The sequence below is a fragment of the Podarcis pityusensis genome (assembly GCF_964106645.2).
Source record: "Podarcis pityusensis genome assembly, chromosome: 12".
Lineage (NCBI taxonomy): Eukaryota > Metazoa > Chordata > Lepidosauria > Squamata > Lacertidae > Podarcis > Podarcis pityusensis.
Window position 1 is genome coordinate 13,336,983 of NC_138037.1, and position 18,898 is coordinate 13,355,880.

General features: G+C 38.4%; 1 protein-coding gene across 3 annotated transcripts in view; it reads left to right on the forward strand.

Moving 5' to 3' along the window:
* The window catches only part of DNAJB6 (DnaJ heat shock protein family (Hsp40) member B6), a 64,067-nt gene that overhangs the window by 7,071 nt on the left and 38,098 nt on the right, over positions 1–18,898 (forward strand). For 2 of the 3 annotated variants that reach the window (XM_080974261.1, XM_080974262.1), the window contains exons 2-6: positions 3,067–3,159; positions 5,060–5,169; positions 6,625–6,681; positions 8,498–8,608; positions 17,998–18,129. In XM_080974261.1, the coding sequence (XP_080830387.1) occupies positions 3,095–3,159; positions 5,060–5,169; positions 6,625–6,681; positions 8,498–8,608; positions 17,998–18,129 (475 nt within the window). In that variant the 5' untranslated portion in view covers positions 3,067–3,094. Of the gene's footprint in view, positions 1–3,066; positions 3,160–5,059; positions 5,170–6,624; positions 6,682–8,497; positions 8,609–9,888; positions 10,306–17,997; positions 18,130–18,898 lie in introns of those variants that run through there. The other variant, XM_080974263.1, reaches the window with a different exon arrangement.

The window sequence follows — 18,898 nt, forward strand, 5'->3', positions numbered from 1 at the left end:
GTTCCTATCTCTGAATTGTTTATATTCAATCTGTTTATAAAAACATTGTAACTTTTAAGAGCTGACACACGAGTTTGCTATTTTGCTTCTTGCCTCCATGCTGTTTTCCTTTTGTTCCAAGTTTTTTAGAGTAGAAGGCTGTAGGCAGGGACTGTCTAGTTAATCTTACTATTTAAACCAATCTGAGAGTCTTTTTCAGCTGACTAGCATGGTAACAATGTCTTAAACAAATTCCTCCCTTTTCTCCCTCAAGTCCATTGGCAAGTAGAGGGCTTAGAAGAAAGACAGTTTTACACTGCTATTACTAAAGCTGTACTCTTTAAAAAAAAAGCATAAGAACTGTATTCTGCAGCTCTGCTGATGGAATGCGGCATTGTCAAGTTTCAGCTCCTTCTGTGCCTCTTCTGTGTACTTTTTGGGAGCCCTTGGAATAGTATAGTAGAGGGGAAAATCAGTAAAAATAGGATTGTATCCCAAGCATTGCCAGCGGAGTTCTGCTGATGCAGCAGCAGTTCTGTTTCCTTTCCTCACCCTGCCCCCTCCCCTGGGGCATCCACCCAATCTTCTCTGGAGGGTTCCCCAACCCTTTGGAGCTGAGTTTGAAGGTGCACAGAAGGCTGCAGAGAAGAGGATAAGAAAATTCCATACTGCTAGGCAAGTTTCTTGTGCTAGTGGAATGAGAACATTGGATGCTGCCCAGAACCTGCTTGTGAAAGCTTCCCCTTGATCATTGTCTCTTCTGTGAACAGAAGAACTCCTTTGGCTACAAACCAAAATCTTGTATATAGATGTGTGTTTCATGATGGGTGTCTTGGTAAAATTCCCTTGGATGTACCATCAGTTCTCCCCTGCCCCCCAATGTGTAATGCTTTGTACTTTCATGAAATGGTTGTGTAAGATTGGAGACATGTCAGTGTAAAGCTACTGCATGATATTTAAGTTCTATCATGCAGCTGTCTTGACTATTGCATTCTTTGCATAAATCCTATGGCCACTGCTGCTGCATACCAGCGCCCTCCTTTCCGTTCCATTTTCCTTAGTTTAATTGGCCTCTGTGATTCTCTTGATTTATAATTACATCCCACTAGGTGACAACCTGAGACTAAAGTGTTAAGACTGAATGAATGGAGTTGTTGTCCAGCACCCTTTATCTTCACTCTTTCCAAATAGTGGTGGTGGATGGCTTTTCAAAATGCTGACAGATTTAAATTCTAATGAAGCAATTAGCATGAATTTTCTTGATGGCACAGAATTGGCATGTTTACTCCTTCATAGAATTCTAGTTTTGCTTATCCATAAGCAGCCTCGAACAAATTTTGTGAAGTGCCATGAACTATTGATAGAATTGTTGGTTTTTAAAAAGTATGAAATGTCGGAGGTACTACATTTTGGAATTCATGAAATTCAAAGTTACCAATTTGATAGCTTCCCCTTGCCGAAAATCTATGTTGTTAACTTATAATTCATGAAAATTGTGACCAGTTGTTTGCCCTGCTGTGTAACAAGCTAGTCCCTGAATAAGTTGACATATATTTTTCTGGGTTTTGCTTCCTTGATGGATTTTTCTGAAGATGCATTTTCCAGTATTGCCTGCATTGATACTAGTTTATGTAACAAACACACATACTGGCTGGTACCAACTTTTATTAGCGTTGTACTATAACTGTGCTTAATCTTAAAATATAATTAGAGTGACTTTTGGAATTTGTTTAATGAATACCAGTAAAGCATGCAAGGTGGAGCAGCTTTACACATTGTTTAAATGTGTTTATACATATATTTATTCATTTTGTATTCACACGTCAAGTTTGCAAGTGTAAATATCTGCTTATTATTATTATTTTTTGCTACAACTCTGATTAGCTTGTTCAGTAGCGATATGCTTTGCACGCAATGTGTGGTGGGGCACTGAAATCTGCTTTCAGTTTTCCTTTTGCATTATAGTTGGGCTTGTAAGATTATGACTTGCCAGAGCAAAACACATTAACCATTAGTCATATGGAGCCTATACTCTTAATCTAATGAGGGCTAGAAATTAATCATTAAGTATTTGTAGAGCAATAGTCAAAGGAAATCCTTGTTCTATTTACTGCATAATGGTGAGGATATAATTTTCAGCACATTTTGCTGACGCATACTGAAAGGATATCCCTTATCAGGCTGATAAATGCTGAAATGGATTTTATTTTGCTTGCTGTTCATTCCTTTCCCCCCTGCATTGCCATTCTGTTCTTACTTGTAATTTGTAATCTTACATTTCTTATGGTTAGCTTTTCCGGTATATTCTGTACAGGTATTGGTTTAAAATGGAAATACTTTCCAAAAACCATTTGATACTTGATATTCAAAAACTTACTGGCTCCTTTCTAATCCAGGCTTCGACCTGAGTTTGGTATTGAAACAGGCTTGGTTGCCCTGGTGGATAACGTATGCCAGGAACAAGTATGCAGTTCTTTTGGTCCTTTTGGACTTATCTACAGCATTTGATACCATTAACTGTGGTATGTTTCAGTTGTCTGACATTGGTGGTGAGGCCCAGGGTATCCACTTCTCTATATCTCTTGAATCCATTCTCTCATTGCTTTCTTCCCCAGGTTAGGCCATCAACTTTTTGGCCCATTGAGTGCATTTTGAATTTTAGAAAGTGCTGTGGGTGCCAGTCAGAAAATGGCTGCTTTGGGAGGCATGGCTTTGGCCCAGCCCACTTCTGTGCCCCCCCTGCAACATTACTTTCCATCGAGGGCATTAGGCACTTGGGTTAATAAAGTTTCTCCATGTGCCATTAGGAAATGGTGCAATGGAAACCTTTCTAATGGATATGGATGAAAGGGGCCCTTCTCTTTTTCTCCTAGAGCTCTCTGTGACAGAAGGGTGAAGGGTTCATTGAAAAAGGGTTTGGAAGAAACTCTGGTAGATACAGGAGAAATGAATGCATGCATGTCCAGTTCATCTATTTGTTAAACTGAAATCTATGATTAAAGCAGACTCGTTTCTATCATGCAGCTTGTCTTTTCAACCAAAATTTCCAGTGTTAATATTTGTTAAAACCTTGTTTTCTCCCCCAAGGACTATTGTTATCAAAGCAATATAAAACATGGTGGATTATTATGAAGTTCTAGGAGTGCACAGACATGCCTCACAAGAAGACATTAAAAAAGCGTAAGTACCAATCTTTAAAACTGTAGGTAAGCTGCAAATATGTTTTGAATTTCTTTGAATGTAATATCTCCTCCACATTTTGAGTGGGTAACATGGTTTCATGCATCAAGTTATTGTGTTCATTGCTTGTGATCACTGGAATTATTTACTGTATCAGATGATGTTCTGTACCAGACAACTGTCTTGAGAATCGTTAAGTCATGAGAAGAATTCTTGAATGTGCTCTTCCAGCAATTTTTGGGCTATATCCAAGCCTAGTTTGCTCTCGGACTCAATGCATTCCCCCCCCCCCTTACATCCTGAATTCAGAAGATTTTGCTTTTAGCTAACACAATTCTCATTTTGTCTAGACTGGGAATTTGTGGGTAACATTGGCTATGGTTACTTTAAACAAGCCAACTTCATAAAGGATGATTTGAAGTTGACTTACTTTGATACTAACATTATTTAATCACAGTTCCTAGGTGAGAAGCTTTTGCTTTGTCCTCCCTCAACTTAAAGGGAAGGAACAGGTGTATGTGAACTGGGGAAGAGGCTAGGCTCCTTCATATAGCAATAAATCATGATTTTGCTTTCAATCCAATACAGCCTTTCAATTCAATACAGGCTCCTGAACGCCTTGGGAGTTGGAACGTTCTGGCTCCTGAACGATCGAAAACTGGAAATGAGTGTTCCAGTTTTCGAACTTTTTTGGGAAGCCGAACGTATTGTTCACTATTGTTTCCAGTGTGCCTCCGCAATGGGGAACCAATCGGAAGCCGCGCCTTGGTTTCTGAACTTTTCGGAAGTCGAACGGACTTCTGGAACTGATTCCGTTTGGCTTCCGAGGTACATCTGTACAGCCTTTATACTATGTAGGACACTGTTCCTATTTGCTTGTTCTTATGACTGTCCTACGTATGTTGTTGCAGTGTTTCTGAGTTAAAACAGGCCTGCATTTCCTAGAAGCAATCTGCCTATTTTAGCAAAGAATGACTGTCCAAATTTTCAAAAACATATCTTAATGAGATACTTTGATCAGTTTGGTTTACTATTAGGGGTAAAACTATAAATAGCATTCACTTCCTTATTCCTTCAGATGAACTTTTTCTAAGAGCTTTGGAGGATCTTGAGAATGCTGCTGGCTGCTTCTTTTTTCTCTATTTAGTATTACGAGCCGTTTGTTAAGATAACTGAATTGACAACTATTGATAGTATTTGCCAGAATCATGTACTATAGTTTGGAGGGCAGGAGCCTATCATTGTTTGTCAATTTGAATATCATAACAATCTATGGTTAGTGACAATTGGGAAATGGAGAGGGTTATTAAAAGGTTATTAAAAGTATCTTAGCTCTTGCAAACCTTAAAGCTTATCAACTTACACTGTATTATATTATGTTACTATATCGCTGCCTTCAAATAATTCATATTGGGAAGTTACATATCATTTTATTAAAAGCTCCTGTAATCAGTAAGCATCTTTGAGTCCAGTGCTGCAGTAGGAGAAGGGAATTACATCTGTGTGGGGGGGGCTACATTGGATTACACCCACTGCATTTAAAGTATGTGTTTGCTGACTACTTTAACACATTAAAGGTTTGCCTGGTGCCTTCTTTATGCACCTTTAGGCGCCAGTCACATACATTCCTCTTTAAACAGGCCTTTGATTGATTGGCATCCTATGCCCTTTTAAAATGTGTTGGGAGGGAGTTATTGGGTTATTTTTGTTTTTATTTTGATTATGTATTTTGTGCTTTTATATTCTGATGTTATCCTGTGAACCGCCTTGAGACCTACGAGTACTGTATACTACTATAACTATAACTTAGCCAATTGAATTAATAAATTTTCCCTCTCATTTTGTATTTGTTGTGCGTCTTGAATAAAATCAGCTTATGCAACTTCCCCTTTTATTTCAGGTACCGCAAACTGGCATTAAAGTGGCACCCTGACAAGAATCCAGATAACAAAGAAGAGGCTGAAAGGCAATTTAAGCAAGTAGCTGAGGCTTATGAAGTTCTGTCCGATGGTGAGTATTAGATAAATTTAAAATGTGTTTTTTACCTTCCAAATCTGACTGCAAATTTGGCTGAAGCCAGTTCCTTAACTTTGCAGTTTGGGAAGTTAAACTTATTTTTAGAATTGATTGCCATCAAAATAACTCTGTGCTGGAATTTTACAGCTTACCTTCCCAGTTGGGATGAGACCATACTACTTGCCAAAGCAAAAGCTGCTGCTAATCTGAGCTAGCAGTGAAACATGTTACACAACTTTTATTTCTTGCCAAAGAACTGGCTGTGGCTGTCTGTGCTGTTTGTTGCAGAGGAGGTTTTTTTTTACAAGGAATGCTCTCAGCTACTTTTTTTTTAAAGAAGGGACAAACAAGGGTTTGTGTTCTGTGTGCTCTTATCTGTTAGTATATTGAGTGGGATTATATTATTAACTATAGAACAAAGCTTATATTGGACATAAGTTGGTCACATTATTTAACACAAGCAAACACCAAGGCTTAGCATTCATTCTGTATCACGGATAAAATGGCTTTGTTCTCTGCAAAATATGTTTTATATTTAGGGAAACGTCTGGACCCAATAACTGGATCCTCTCATAGTGTAGTATACTAGCTCTTCATTTGCGAGATTAATAAGCCATCAAGTTTATTAGCAATAATAAGATTATGGCACTCTCTCCCCACAGAGGAGTACTGCAAGTTTTTAATGGGTTTTTAAAGTCTACTTTTTTTGGATTGCCTTGTTAAATTGACCTTTTTTAATGCTTCAGGTTTCAAATAATTAAACTGTTTTGAAACCATTTTAATATTACTAGTTTTTTTGGATTTTATGCTTTTTATTTTTAAATAATTGACATGTCTGGGTTTTTTTGAGCTTTTCTATCAGGATGAATTTTCTTACATGGTCATGTTTAAAAAGGACAGCCTATTAATGCTGCTATTGATTCCAGTAGTGTTTGGTTTGAGAGATTCATCAAAGTTATATCAAACAGTTTTTTTTTATTTGAAAATTTCCTGATATTTCTAGATTGTATTTTTCTGCAACACATGTTTTTAAGTCATATGGTTAATTTATAGATTTTGAAGGCATTTAGTTGCAATTTTCAGGAAAGAAGAATACTTTTTGCTTCATGGCTGAATAATAGATACGGGGTGGGGGGGAATCAAAGGGCCTTGTCAGTTAGCAGCTTGAACTTGAACACCATTAAAAATTCATACTAAGTAATGAATATGCCTCTGCTTTTTGTTTTATTTGGATGATTACTGTTACATATAGCTGCGTCAAAATAATGTAACTAGTTTTATATGCATAGCTTACATATTGAGGCCCATTTTATTACACATTTTGATCCTTTTGTTATAATGATTTAAAATAGAATGTATTCTTAATATATAACCTTAATATATTTTTCCATGTTTCATTACTTTCATATCAAAGTAATCTATTTCTTATCTATTCTCTGTTCTTCATAGCTAAAAAACGTGATATCTATGACAAATATGGAAAAGAAGGCTTAAATGGAGGAGGAGGTACGTAGGGATTTAATGCTTTCTCCTATTTTAATGCTATGAATAACTTTTTAGCTAAAGATGTTTCTGCCATGCTAATACAAACAGGTTAATTTGGAGATCCAGTGAATGCCACCAGTGCCTGCCATACTGAATTCTGGCAAATTTACTAACACTCATTGGATCCCCCAGTCAACATTCACATTTGTTCAGCAGCAACACAATGGAACAGGGAGTGTAAACCACAGAATCAAGATTGTAACTGGAATGAATCACTCACTATATTGTTGTACAAAGTTTAATGGAATGTTGCTATGGTTGGGAAATAAAGTAAGTTGCATGAGATAAAATATGTGAAAATCAAACAACTTCTATATGATGAAATCTAACCCAACAGAGGAATTTGATTTAATTTGCATTAACTAATGAATGGGATGAACTCATAAGGAACATGATACTCTTATCTCAAGTTGTGAGTTCAAGCATTGTAGGGGGTTGGACTGGATGACCCCGTGGTCCTTTCCAACTCTACAATTCCGTGATTCTGTGGTTGAGAAAGTGATCAATATGAGTAGGTAATATACTCTTCCCTTAACTCCCTGCAGCCCATCCGGATGTGAAATAGTTCTAAGTTCCACAGGATATTTGCCAACCTGAGCTCCTCTGATAGGAAGGGCCAGGTGATAGATAGATAGATAGATAGATAGATAGATAGATAATTAGATCAATAAAATTTTCAGTTACCAATCCAAGGCAGAAGGCCTTGTGGTCTTCAGCTGGGTGAAGAACTAAGAACTAACTAAAAAAAATAGAATGAATATACATTTTATATTGATCAGGAACTGAACCATGGGGAGGGCTTTCCCATTGATTTTATTCCTCGGTGTGGTCAGACCTACTTAAAACGCAAGCTATGAGTTTACCATAATCTGGGAAGGGTGAAAAGAGTAACTGGGAGCCCTGCTTCATCAGTGGCTTTCCATGCAAGGCACTCTGGCACATTCAAGTACTGGCCTGCCAAAATACTTGGCACCCTTTTCTTTGGCTTCATAGCTGTTTGCTGTGATTCTTATCATGATGCCAGAGTCACAGTAAATTTAACTTTAAGCAGCAAATGTTTGCACAAAGGGCCAAGCAGCTTACACAAAAATGACACATGACGTTCTGTCACCCATCTTAACGTGTCATGATTTCTGTACATTGTGGGGATTGCTGGGTATGCAGGTCTAGTAAAGCCCAGATGAACAGTATGAGCCCGCGGTGCTGTAATTACTGTATTGGATGGAGTATGACGGTGGAGATCGAGCTTCAAATCACTACTCAGCTGGAAGTTCACTGAGTGACTTTGGCTTGCTGCCCCTTAGTTTAGTTAAGGGTGAGCTTGATGATAATAAGGAAGAACTATATATGCTTCCATGGAGGAAGTAGGCTGAAAATGTAAGAAATGACATGCTAATGAATTTGTCATTGCTAATTCACACAATGACTCAGACTTTGCGGAAAATATTTGTCATAACGTTTAAAAAAGAATATTCTAGTCCTCTTAACACAACTTTAAATACCTTAGAAATGAGCTCAGTTTATAGTCTAAAATGTGTGTTAAGGATATGGGGAGCTTTAAAGCATGGATTTCCTGATTTGGGAATCTTTGGTTGCAGTTCTTACAATTGTAATAAAATTGTCAATATTGTCAAGAAAAATAATAACTTTGACAGGTTTGTCATACTGAACCATTACTGAGAACAGTATAAATGAAAATAAGTTGCAAGTGTTAAGAGATTTAGATGTGTTAGGATGCTGAAGAACTGCTGTGATATTGAGTGCTCTCTTGTTGCAGGTGGAACTCATTTTGACAGTCCATTTGAATATGGTTTTACATTCCGGAATCCGGAAGATGTCTTCAGGGAATTCTTTGGTGGAAGAGACCCGTTCTCATTTGATTTCTTTGGTGAGTATACAACATTGACATTTTTGGAAATATGGATATGCAAAATGTTGAAACGCATATGTTGGTAATAAATATGTTGCATTTTTTCATGTATGGCTCCCAATAAGGGTGTGGTGACAAAATCTGCACCTTTTATACTTATTGTTGGTGTTGACAAAAGGATAGCTTCAGTATACACAGAGTCTGACTTTGTATCTTGGAATTGGATATTTCAGGGCTACTGTGAATTTGTTAAATAGGCAACAGTCTGCATGGGAAACCATAGGAGGGGAGAGTGTCAGTATGTGCAGAGCCTTCTTGTGGGTTTCCCATAGGCAGTTGGTTGGCCACTGTGAGATGCTGGACTAGATAGGGCACCGGCCTAATCCAGCAGGGTTTTATTACGTTACGTTCTTATTGGTAGCACTGCTGCTACAGCAGTGATTTGCTTTCAAGCTTTCCCCTTTGAAATTGACTTACTTATTCGTATACATTCTGAGGTCTTAGGGAGCTAGTTACCTCTGCTGTAAACCAGCCTGAACCCTTTTATTTCTTTTGTCTTGAGGTGACATGGGTAGTAGTAAATAGGATTCTGTATAGCTAAATTTATATATTGCGCTCTAAATATTGTGGGGCGGGGGGGGGGGACAGGCTTGTTGTAAACACTGCTTGGTGATGGTGGATTCTTTGAAAAGTGCAAGACGGGTTAATGCAGTCTAGTTGGCACCCCTGCTTGGGTAGAGTGTGCTTTGATGGTATGGGAAAGTGTATGGAAAATTGGCTAGCAAGGTGCTTCTGAACGAGCTGGCCGCTTTTTCTCTGAGACGTCACCTTAATGACCAGCTAGAATACGCATGTGGTAGAAGTGTCTGAATCATAGGGATGACAGAGTTAAAATTGCATTCCTTGTAAGCAGGGCATATTTAATGTCTTTAGCGTTATTCTCAAAAAAATAGAGTGGGAAACTTCTGTATCTTTACTAGCAAGTGTCAGAAATCAACTTGAACAAAGCTCTTAAACTGCTACCTCCATTGAGATCCACCAGTCTGACAATTGATCACTGAACTATAGTATCTAATTTATCATTCATTGGTCAGCTACGGTAGTTCATTCGTTAGAGCATGAGACTCTTGGTCTATGAAAAGAGTTTCAGTTGTCAAAGCTTAGTATTACATAACTGTTTAAAGTTATGAGGCTTCACATGTAAAAGTTCATTTAATTCATAAATTAAGGTATTGCAACTCAAAATATTGAATAACAAATTAATGAATTGACTTAACTGCAATTGGTACTTTTTGTAGATACCTACTCAATGATTATCACTTGGCTGCCAGAGGAGTCTAATGAAGGATCAGAAGAAAGGTCTATAGAGGAGCTGGAGGATGAGTGTAGTTATGAGTCAATAGAAGTGGCAGAGGAGCTGGAGGAAGTGCTAGAGGAAGAGCTTTATGAAGAATATTGTGAAGATTTTATTGAGGTCTTTGAAGAATATGATGAAGGATCTATTGAGTTGGAAGAACTACTAGTGGAGGAGGAGGACTCTGAAGGAGTAGCAGAAGAGTCATTTGAGGAGGAAGTGAGTTTAGTGTCAGAAGAGTGGACAGAAGAGCCTAGCAGTATAACCTTGGAGGAGCTGGAAGAAGAAATAAGTATAGGATCAGAGTTGGAGGAATTCTACTGACAGGAAACATTAAAATTAATAAATTATTTATCTAAAATGTCTCTTTACTTTTCTGAGGGCGCTTAGTTGTGGAGTACAAAGTAATTTAGTAATACTTTGGTTTGAATACAACAATACTTCAAGCTCTTACAAGCTTTGGGAATGCTCAGAATATTTAGCAGATCCTGAATGCTTGCTTTTATGTAGATGGCTTTGTACATTATATAGGCTTATGTGCCTATTATAGCCCTTTGCCCCTCCGCATTTCATTTTTGAAATTGAATTCTGCCTTTTTTTTGTAACCATGGAGGTGTTTAGCTAGGGTTTTTAAAAAAGTTGTTTGGGAGGGTGTTGTGCCTATATTTGAGGAGATGTTGCCTCCTTTTTTTGTCTGTGCTGTTTGTATTTGTTAGTAGTTCTAAGCATCGCCAGTTTTTCTCCTGTGAAATGAGTATTTTGTGGTGCACAGTTTCTTAGATTTCTAAAAGTGCCTCTGTTTGGGGACCCCTTCAAAGCAGTGTAGAATAATATCCGTTAGCCTTAATAATGAATTGGCCTTCTGTGTTGAAGTACTGTAAAATTACCGTATTTTTCGCTCTATAAGACGCACCAGACCACAAGACGCACCTAGTTTTTGGAGGAGGAAAACAAGAAAAAAAATATTCTGAATCTCAGAAGCCAGAACAGCAAGAGGGATTGCTGCGCAGTGAAAGCAGCAATCCCTCTTGATGTTCCGGCTTCTGGGATTGCTGCGCAGACTGCATTTGCTCCGTAAGACGCACACACATTTCCCCTTACTTTTTAGGAGGGAAAAAGTGAGTCTTATAGAGCAAAAAATACGGTACTTATTTTTCCTTTGAGATGTTAATAGAGCGGCGCAAATAGATCAACATTAATGAATGAAATTACTTTGTGGTGGTCTCATTCAAGCAGTCTGAGAGCTTGTATATAAATATGTGTTCAAATCAAAGAAGTTGTAATCAAATTGTATCCCCTTCAAAATGGTTGCTGAAATTGCTGCTGCTTGGTTTTCCAAGTATTTCATAATTGTACTGAAGGGGTGTTAACAGATGAGCAGATTTTTAGCTGCCTTGGTTTAATTGCAAAGCTTGTTTCCTTTGGGGTCAAAACAGCTCTAACCATATTGAAGAGTATCTTTCTACACAGTTGGGTTTTGGTGGGGAGAGTTGTCTATACGCTTGACACCTAATTAATCTATTTTGTTGCCTTATTAAGCAGATCACCAGTATGTTTCTGTTGCGAATAAAGTAGCACATTTTTGTGGTCAACACATATTCTTTCTCCAAACATCAATATTGTATCTTTTCTGTGATATGGAAGTTTCTTGATACTGTTGTAACAAGTGCCTGGATTCACATGTGTGCAGCCCTTGTTATGGATGTGTGTTAACCCTTAACCTTATACCCACAAGAAGCTCTCACACAGGAATAAAGAAAGTTTGGTTTATTATATGACATAGGAGCGGCAGAGTAAGTAAGTGCTGCTTAAGACAGCAAAGTTACAAATTAAGCAGGTCACCAATGTCTCCTAGTAGGACGGGCTTAGAGATAAGAAATTTCTGTCTTTCCCTCAGAGTTCCTGCCCATTTCTCACCTTGCCCATCCTAGCCAGAAGAGGACTGAAAACTGGCCATCTTGTTTGTTTAACCAACTTTGATAGTGAGCCATTTATCTGACTCTGGCCATCTGTCTGCTATCTGCCTTCAAATCACCTTGTGTAGATTGAGGAGTTGAGTATCCTGTGCTTGGCAATTAAATTTGCATGTATTAATCTTTAGGTCAGATGTGGGTGAACTCAAAATATGTCTGAATGCCTTTCAGGAGGCTTGGTATCAGGCCTGCTCCAGGGTCACCAAATTTTATCCTGGAGGGTTTACTGTCATGTTTAAGTTGTGCCAACCTTGTACGTATGCCATGCTCTACAGAGAGCAACCTTATCACAAGTTCAGATTCACACACTCCTGTTCACACTATATGAGGCCCATATCAATGCAAAGCATTATTTGTGCATTTGCTTTCTCACACACACCTTAATCGCTGTCCATTTTAGCCCTACTGCATTACAGAGCATACACAGGTGAACTTTTCAGAAGCATTGCCATAGAAATAAAACAAGTTGGCTCAAAGTGAACATGTGGTAGGTGAGGTTAAAAAGGACAAACATGCTGACTGCTATCAGCTAAGCCAGTGATCTTCATGTTATCTGTCAATTCAGTGCATCCCATTCAGTGGAAACTGTCTTATTCCTCTACTAACTGGCACTGGAAGGACAGTGAGAGATTTGCAAATGGATAACTCTCTTAAGATAAGGTATTGCCTGCTTCAGTATATAGTTGCATGGTATCTGCAATTGGGGGGCTCTGCAGACAGGGGAAGAGATAAAAGATCCCCAAATAATTTCCTAAGCACCTTGTTGTGACCGCATAGTTCTGCATTGCATATATTTAGTGTTTACAAAAAGTTTTCACATTAAGATTATGGATTATCACTGTAGGGTGGAATACGTCACTCAACACATGTCAAAATCAGAGTTATCTTGGGTTTTGATTTTAGGACATGCTGACCTGCGTAACTTGAGCATCTCACAGAAACAAGCACAAAGCAAAGGTTAAAATTAACTATGTGCAAGTTAAGGTTTAAACTCTGTTCTCTACAATTTAGTTTTTCTACAAATCATGTGTATGATATTTGGAGCACTATCACACTAGCTGCTAGGCATGTAGACAGATGAGGTCAAATAATTTGAATGGAAAAGAATACCTGGTGAATTAAGTACGTTGATGCAAAGGCATACAGAGCTAGAACTGAATGGGATGAAGTACACTTTTCCCAAGAGCTCAGTGTTGCTGAATGGTAAGAGAAGGTAATTTGGTGTGCCTATGGAAGTGAAGGGGACGCAGGTGGCGCTGTGGGTTAAAGCCTCAGCGCCTAGGACTTGCCGATCGAAAGGTCGGCGGTTCGAATCTCCGCAGCGGGTGCGCTCCCGTCGCTCGGTCCCAGCGCCTGCCAACCTAGCAGTTCGAAAGCAGCCCCGGGTGCAAGTAGATAAATAGGGACCGCTTACTAGCGGGAAGGTAAACGGCGTTCCGTGTGCTGCGCTGGCTTGCCAGATGCAGCTTGTCACGCTGGCCATGTGATCCGGAAGTGTCTGCGGACAGCGCTGGCTCCCTGCCTTTAGAGTGAGATGAGCGCACAACCCTAGAGTCTGTCAAGACTGGCCCGTATGGGCAGGGGTACCTTTACTTATGGAAGTGAAGGCTTGAGTCTCACCCAGTTACAGTAATTTTAATATGGACAGAATAGGGGTAGCTTCAGGCCTCCTTCCACTTTACATTCATAATCCTATAGGGTTGAGTATGACAATGTGTTCTAAGCAAATGACCAGGTAACTTAAAAGAAAAAAGCGGGAAAAAACTTGGTTATATATAGATGCATAATAGTGGGCAGTAATATAATATTGTTCATGTTTACACAAGTGACCTTCATAGTTTGCTAGTGAGTCAAATCACTTTAGCAGGAATAATTTAGACTGTTGCATTAGTGGTTTACCTGATAGTGCATTCAGCTGAAAAGGGATGTGTTCTCAAGTTTTAATACATGAACAATCTTTCCAAGCTTTTTGTCTCATTTGTAGTGCTTGGGAAATATCCTACCAAAGCACTAATGCTTGTTTTCATGTATAGTTTAGCTATACATTGTTTAGCTAGAGATAGTTTAGCTAACATTGTTACCCTTTATGATGATAGCACATAGACGTGTGCTATGCCTTTTAGCAGTATGCGTAAGCACTCATATATGTGCATACCCCTAATATAATTGCATTCAAGGGTCGGAGGGCTACTCCAACTCATTTTTCATTGACCCTTATTTTCATATTCATACAATTTTACAAGAAAATATTTAACTTGATTTATCCAGAATAAATCCTCTAGGGAAAAATGTGTGCTATGTGGAATTAAGTCTCCGTTGCAGTTAGTTGGTCTAGATCAGGCATAGGCAAACTCCAGCTCTCCAGATGTTTGGGACTACAATTCCCATCATCTCTAGCTAACCGGACCAGTGGTCAGGGATGATGGGAATTCGTATCCGGAGGGTCCACTGTATTGTTTTCTTGGAAATTTGATTAGGTTTACTTGGTGCCGTGGTCTCTTTAGGGTTCTGTGTCTTTCTAAGCCAGCTGCAGTGCCCTGCAAATACATTTTGGTAGTTTTGAACCTAATGGGTTATAAGTCCTATTCAGAGTAGAGCCACTGAAATTAATAAACTTAAGCTGGCCGTGTCCATTAACTTCAGTGCATTTATGTTAAGTAGGACTATACCACCCAATATGGATTATTTGAGAGTTAAGTGGATTCAGGATTCTGGGCAAAATCTTAAACAGTTGCAACTGAAGGCCACTGTTAATTCTTTTGCCCATGTTGCTGTTGACTTAGCCTCAGGCTTATCCAGCAGAAGAGATTTTTTTTTGCAGCTTTCATCTCCATTTTTCAATTTGGACATTTACAAAGATAAGAATTAGCAGTATGGGAGCTTGAAGGTTATGGGCTTGTTTGATTTACAGATGTACTGTTAAGCCCTATTGGAAAGATGTTGGTCAAATTAATTAGTGTGATTAACGACCAAGTGAATTGTGTAGCAGCAACAGACACCATTGTTTTTACCAACAGTACAACAGTGGTTGAAAACCTAGAACCATTATACAAATCTATGATGCAACTGCATTTGGAAAACACGACAGTTCTGGTTGCTGCACCTCAAAAATGACACTGTAAAGTTGGAAAAAGGCCTCCAAAATGATTGATGGGGTCGGGCAACTCCCCTGTGAAGAAAGATTGCAGTGTTTGGGACTTTTTAGTTTAGAGAAAGGTGAATAAGAAGTGACACAATTGAAGTTGATAAAATTATGCCTGGCATGGAGAAAGTGAATAGGGGAATTTTTTCCTCCCTCACCACACTAGAAATCATGGGACGTCCAAGGAATCTGAAGTTCGAAGATTGAGGACAAGTGAAAGAAAGTACTTCACACAGCAGATAGTTATATGGGTTTTACTCCCATGGGAGGCAGTAATAACAGGAATAATTAAAAACAAATTCACTTAATTTGACAACTAATTCTAGATATGTTCCATATTTTGTATGGCTGGTTTTCACTCATGAACAAGGTGTTCTTCATCCTCTTTTGAAATGATGTATGATTTTGGAAGTAGGGGAATGAGTGACCTTTCAGAGAGGGTTTTTTGCTTTGTTGCCATTGTCAAATTAGGTTGAAGAGAAAGAGCTACCAAAGAAAACTCCCTTGAACAAAAATTTAGTATACATCCAAGACAGACAGATGGTATTGAACGTATATCACCCCAAAAGCATAATGGTCCCAGGTTTTTATCCATCTTGCTCTCCTTACTTCTGAAGGGGATGGAGCACATGTTCCCCATGCTGTAAAATGATGTCACTTAAGCCCAAATAATTGGATGCCTATGAGATTATGTATCTGAATCTGGGTATATAAATTAAATCCTAGTAAGTATGTTTCAAGTTGCAAATTTCAGGAATGCCTCCCTAAGGCCTATTTTGTATGCTGTCAGCAAAGCTGGGGTTTCTGTCACGTTTTCACAGCTGCAGCCACATTAGGCTGCCTGACTGGTGAATGTTCATGATGCCTGCAAACATTGACTACACTTTATCACTTTATATGAGCTCAAACAAGTATCCTTGTAAGATACATTACGTTTATAGTGTGTGAACAGGCAGTAATATATGCAGGGATGTCCAACAGGTTGATCGTGATCTACTGGTAGATCCCTGGGAGGTTTTGGTAGATCGTGGTCGATCACTGGTTAAAGTAAAATTTGGCCTCAGCCCGCCCTCCATTGTTCCACGATCCCCAGAACAGAAGATGGATCTTTTTAAGTGATATTTTTTGGTGTTCAACTTTCCCCCTTAGAAAAGCTCAGCAACTTTTCCCTGAGCCCCTAAGAATAAGAATATGGGATATATATATATATATATATATATATATATATATATATATATCATGCAGCTTGGAACTTGTTCTCAGGCACTCTTTGATTTAGATAAGTTTTGAAGCTGGGGAAATAAGAGATGCTACTGATACCGGAAAACTGCATTTTAACTGGAGTGACATAATACATGTGGAAGCAACAAGTTTCTCCTGTGCCACAGGGTACTTTTGACTTGGCACACAGACTTTTTCCTCTGCCAAAAAGGTTCCTGGGTTTTGTGCATATGTAAATGCTATGCATTCTGGGTAGGATCTAGATTGTTGGTTGCACGTTAGTCCTGTTGAACTCATTGCCTAATGTTTCATAATTTCAGTGGGACTCTGATTCAGCTAAGGTAGTCTGGATCCAGCCTTCCATGTTCAGCCATTCATTTTCATATAGTTGTTGAATTCCATTTCTTAACCTGTTTTTCCCCCCTTTGGCCTTGTTCATATTTTATAATAATATGTTCCTCTTAAAAATCTGCAAGGACTGAAAACTCACTTTTTACAAATTGTTTATATATTGCATAACAACATTTATATACCACTCGATTGTAGAAAAACACCTCAAAGCACCTACAAGCATATAATTTACACCATTTGTTTGTTTTATTATTTTAAAATGGTAAGCTTCATTGGATGCTTTGGCAGAAAAGCGATACATAAATGAAATAAATAAATAAATAAATAATGCCACTTAGCATAGCATATACATAAGTTTCAAAACACTACTTTACAAAAGTTTCATGAAAATACTTCCCCTATCAAAATGGGTGCATGTGTCACTAAAATGGTTTTTGTTTTTTAATAAAAAAAGTTAGAGCACTATATAATCAATTCCTGTTTGTTATTCCTAGTATGTTCATAGTTCATATGTCTGCTTGATGCATCTTCAAACACTTCATGCATATTGATACAACTTACTTGTACCGACTATAGTAAAGTTCTTGGAGTATAAGTTTAGCATTCAGGTAGTACTCAAGGATTTCATATACGCTCACAATCAGATATAATGGGCCATTTAAGTTTATTTCGGGAAGACATGGCTTCTACAATACATCTGGTTTCAGAGAGGAAAGACTAGCCCTCAATTTTAAAAGAGATAATGCAACATATAAAATCACCATTGAGCTTTCAAAATGCCAACTACTTTAACTTCACATTGCCAGAAATTTTCTTGCTTGGTTCCTTCAAGCACATCCATTGTGGGTTTTCTAATGCTCTGTTATGATCTGTAGTCTTTGTGAAGGCTTTTAAGATAAAGTGAATCTAGAAAACCAGATTCATCTCCTTTAACAGAGTTTAGTAGTTATACTTTCAGGATTTTGAATATATAATGTATTTCACTAAATGGCAATGCTGAATTAAAAATGAACTACCTGCAGTGATATTGAACCTTTCCACAAAATCAGCTGCATCCCTTCCGATAGGGAGAAAAAGATCACAAAGGCTGTAAAGCCTGTGCAGACTTTCATGAACACAATGAGATATACTTCTATGTATACATGCATAAGATTGCACTGAAAAGCAGAGACCGCTCCATGCATCTGGCAGTTGGAGAACTAATGTTTGTTAAAGATGGAAAGTGTGTGATATTGCAAGTAGACAGCAAGCACTGGCTTGGTTGTCTTTAATACTTAAAAAGTCACTAATTTTGTACCTTACTTGGGAGTGTTTAGTACTGAAGCTTACTGGTATATAATTTTTAAAACTTTATTTTTATTTGCAGAAGATCCTTTTGATGACTTCTTTGGCAATAGGCGAGGGCCACGTGGAAATAGGAACAGAGGTGGTGGATCCTTTTTCTCCGCTTTTGGTGGATTTCCTGCATTTGGGAGTGGTTTCTCTTCATTTGATACGGGTAAGGTGAATTAAATTCAGTTCAATCAGCGAAGGTAGACAATTTCCCAATTAGAGTGAAGTTTAAACTCTAAATGGTAGGATTGTTCGATGAGCCGCTAGTTAAGACATGAAAATTTGGGAGTCATCATCCCTGAAAATTGGCTGTGCTTGCCCAAGGCTGGTGGGAGTTGTAGTATAGCAACCTCTGGAGCACCACAGATTCCCTTCACCTGAGCTACAACTGAAAGGAAACAGTGCTGAATCCAGAGCAATTTTAGATGCACATAAAGGCTTGAATTTGAACTTGCCTGTAGTTTGTTTTCTGGAAAGTTCATCAGTTTCAAAAGTGATTTTCCATGTGACATTGGGTAAACTATTATTAGTAATACTAACACTAATACTAATAATATTACCACCCTTCCTCTGAAGAGCACAGGGTGGTTTACATCATAAAAATAAAATTACAGTTTGGATTCCAGCTAGCTTTTAGGAAATGTGTCATTATGCTGTCTTCAGCTCTTCAAAAGGCTTGCAGCATAGGTTTAAACCAGTGAATCACATAATTTTAACTTTCACAAGCAAGACATCTCGTGGTTTACTGTTAATGTACCATATTTTTCGTCCCATAGGATGCACGTAGTTTTTTTGGGGGGAAATAAAGGAAAAAAAAATTCCTTTATTCCCCCCCCCCCAAAACCAGGTTGGGGAAACCGAACCAGGTCGAGGAACAGTGGGATGGCGGCGCTGCGCCTCCTTGCTGTCCCCCGAGCTTGTGGGGCTGGCCGATG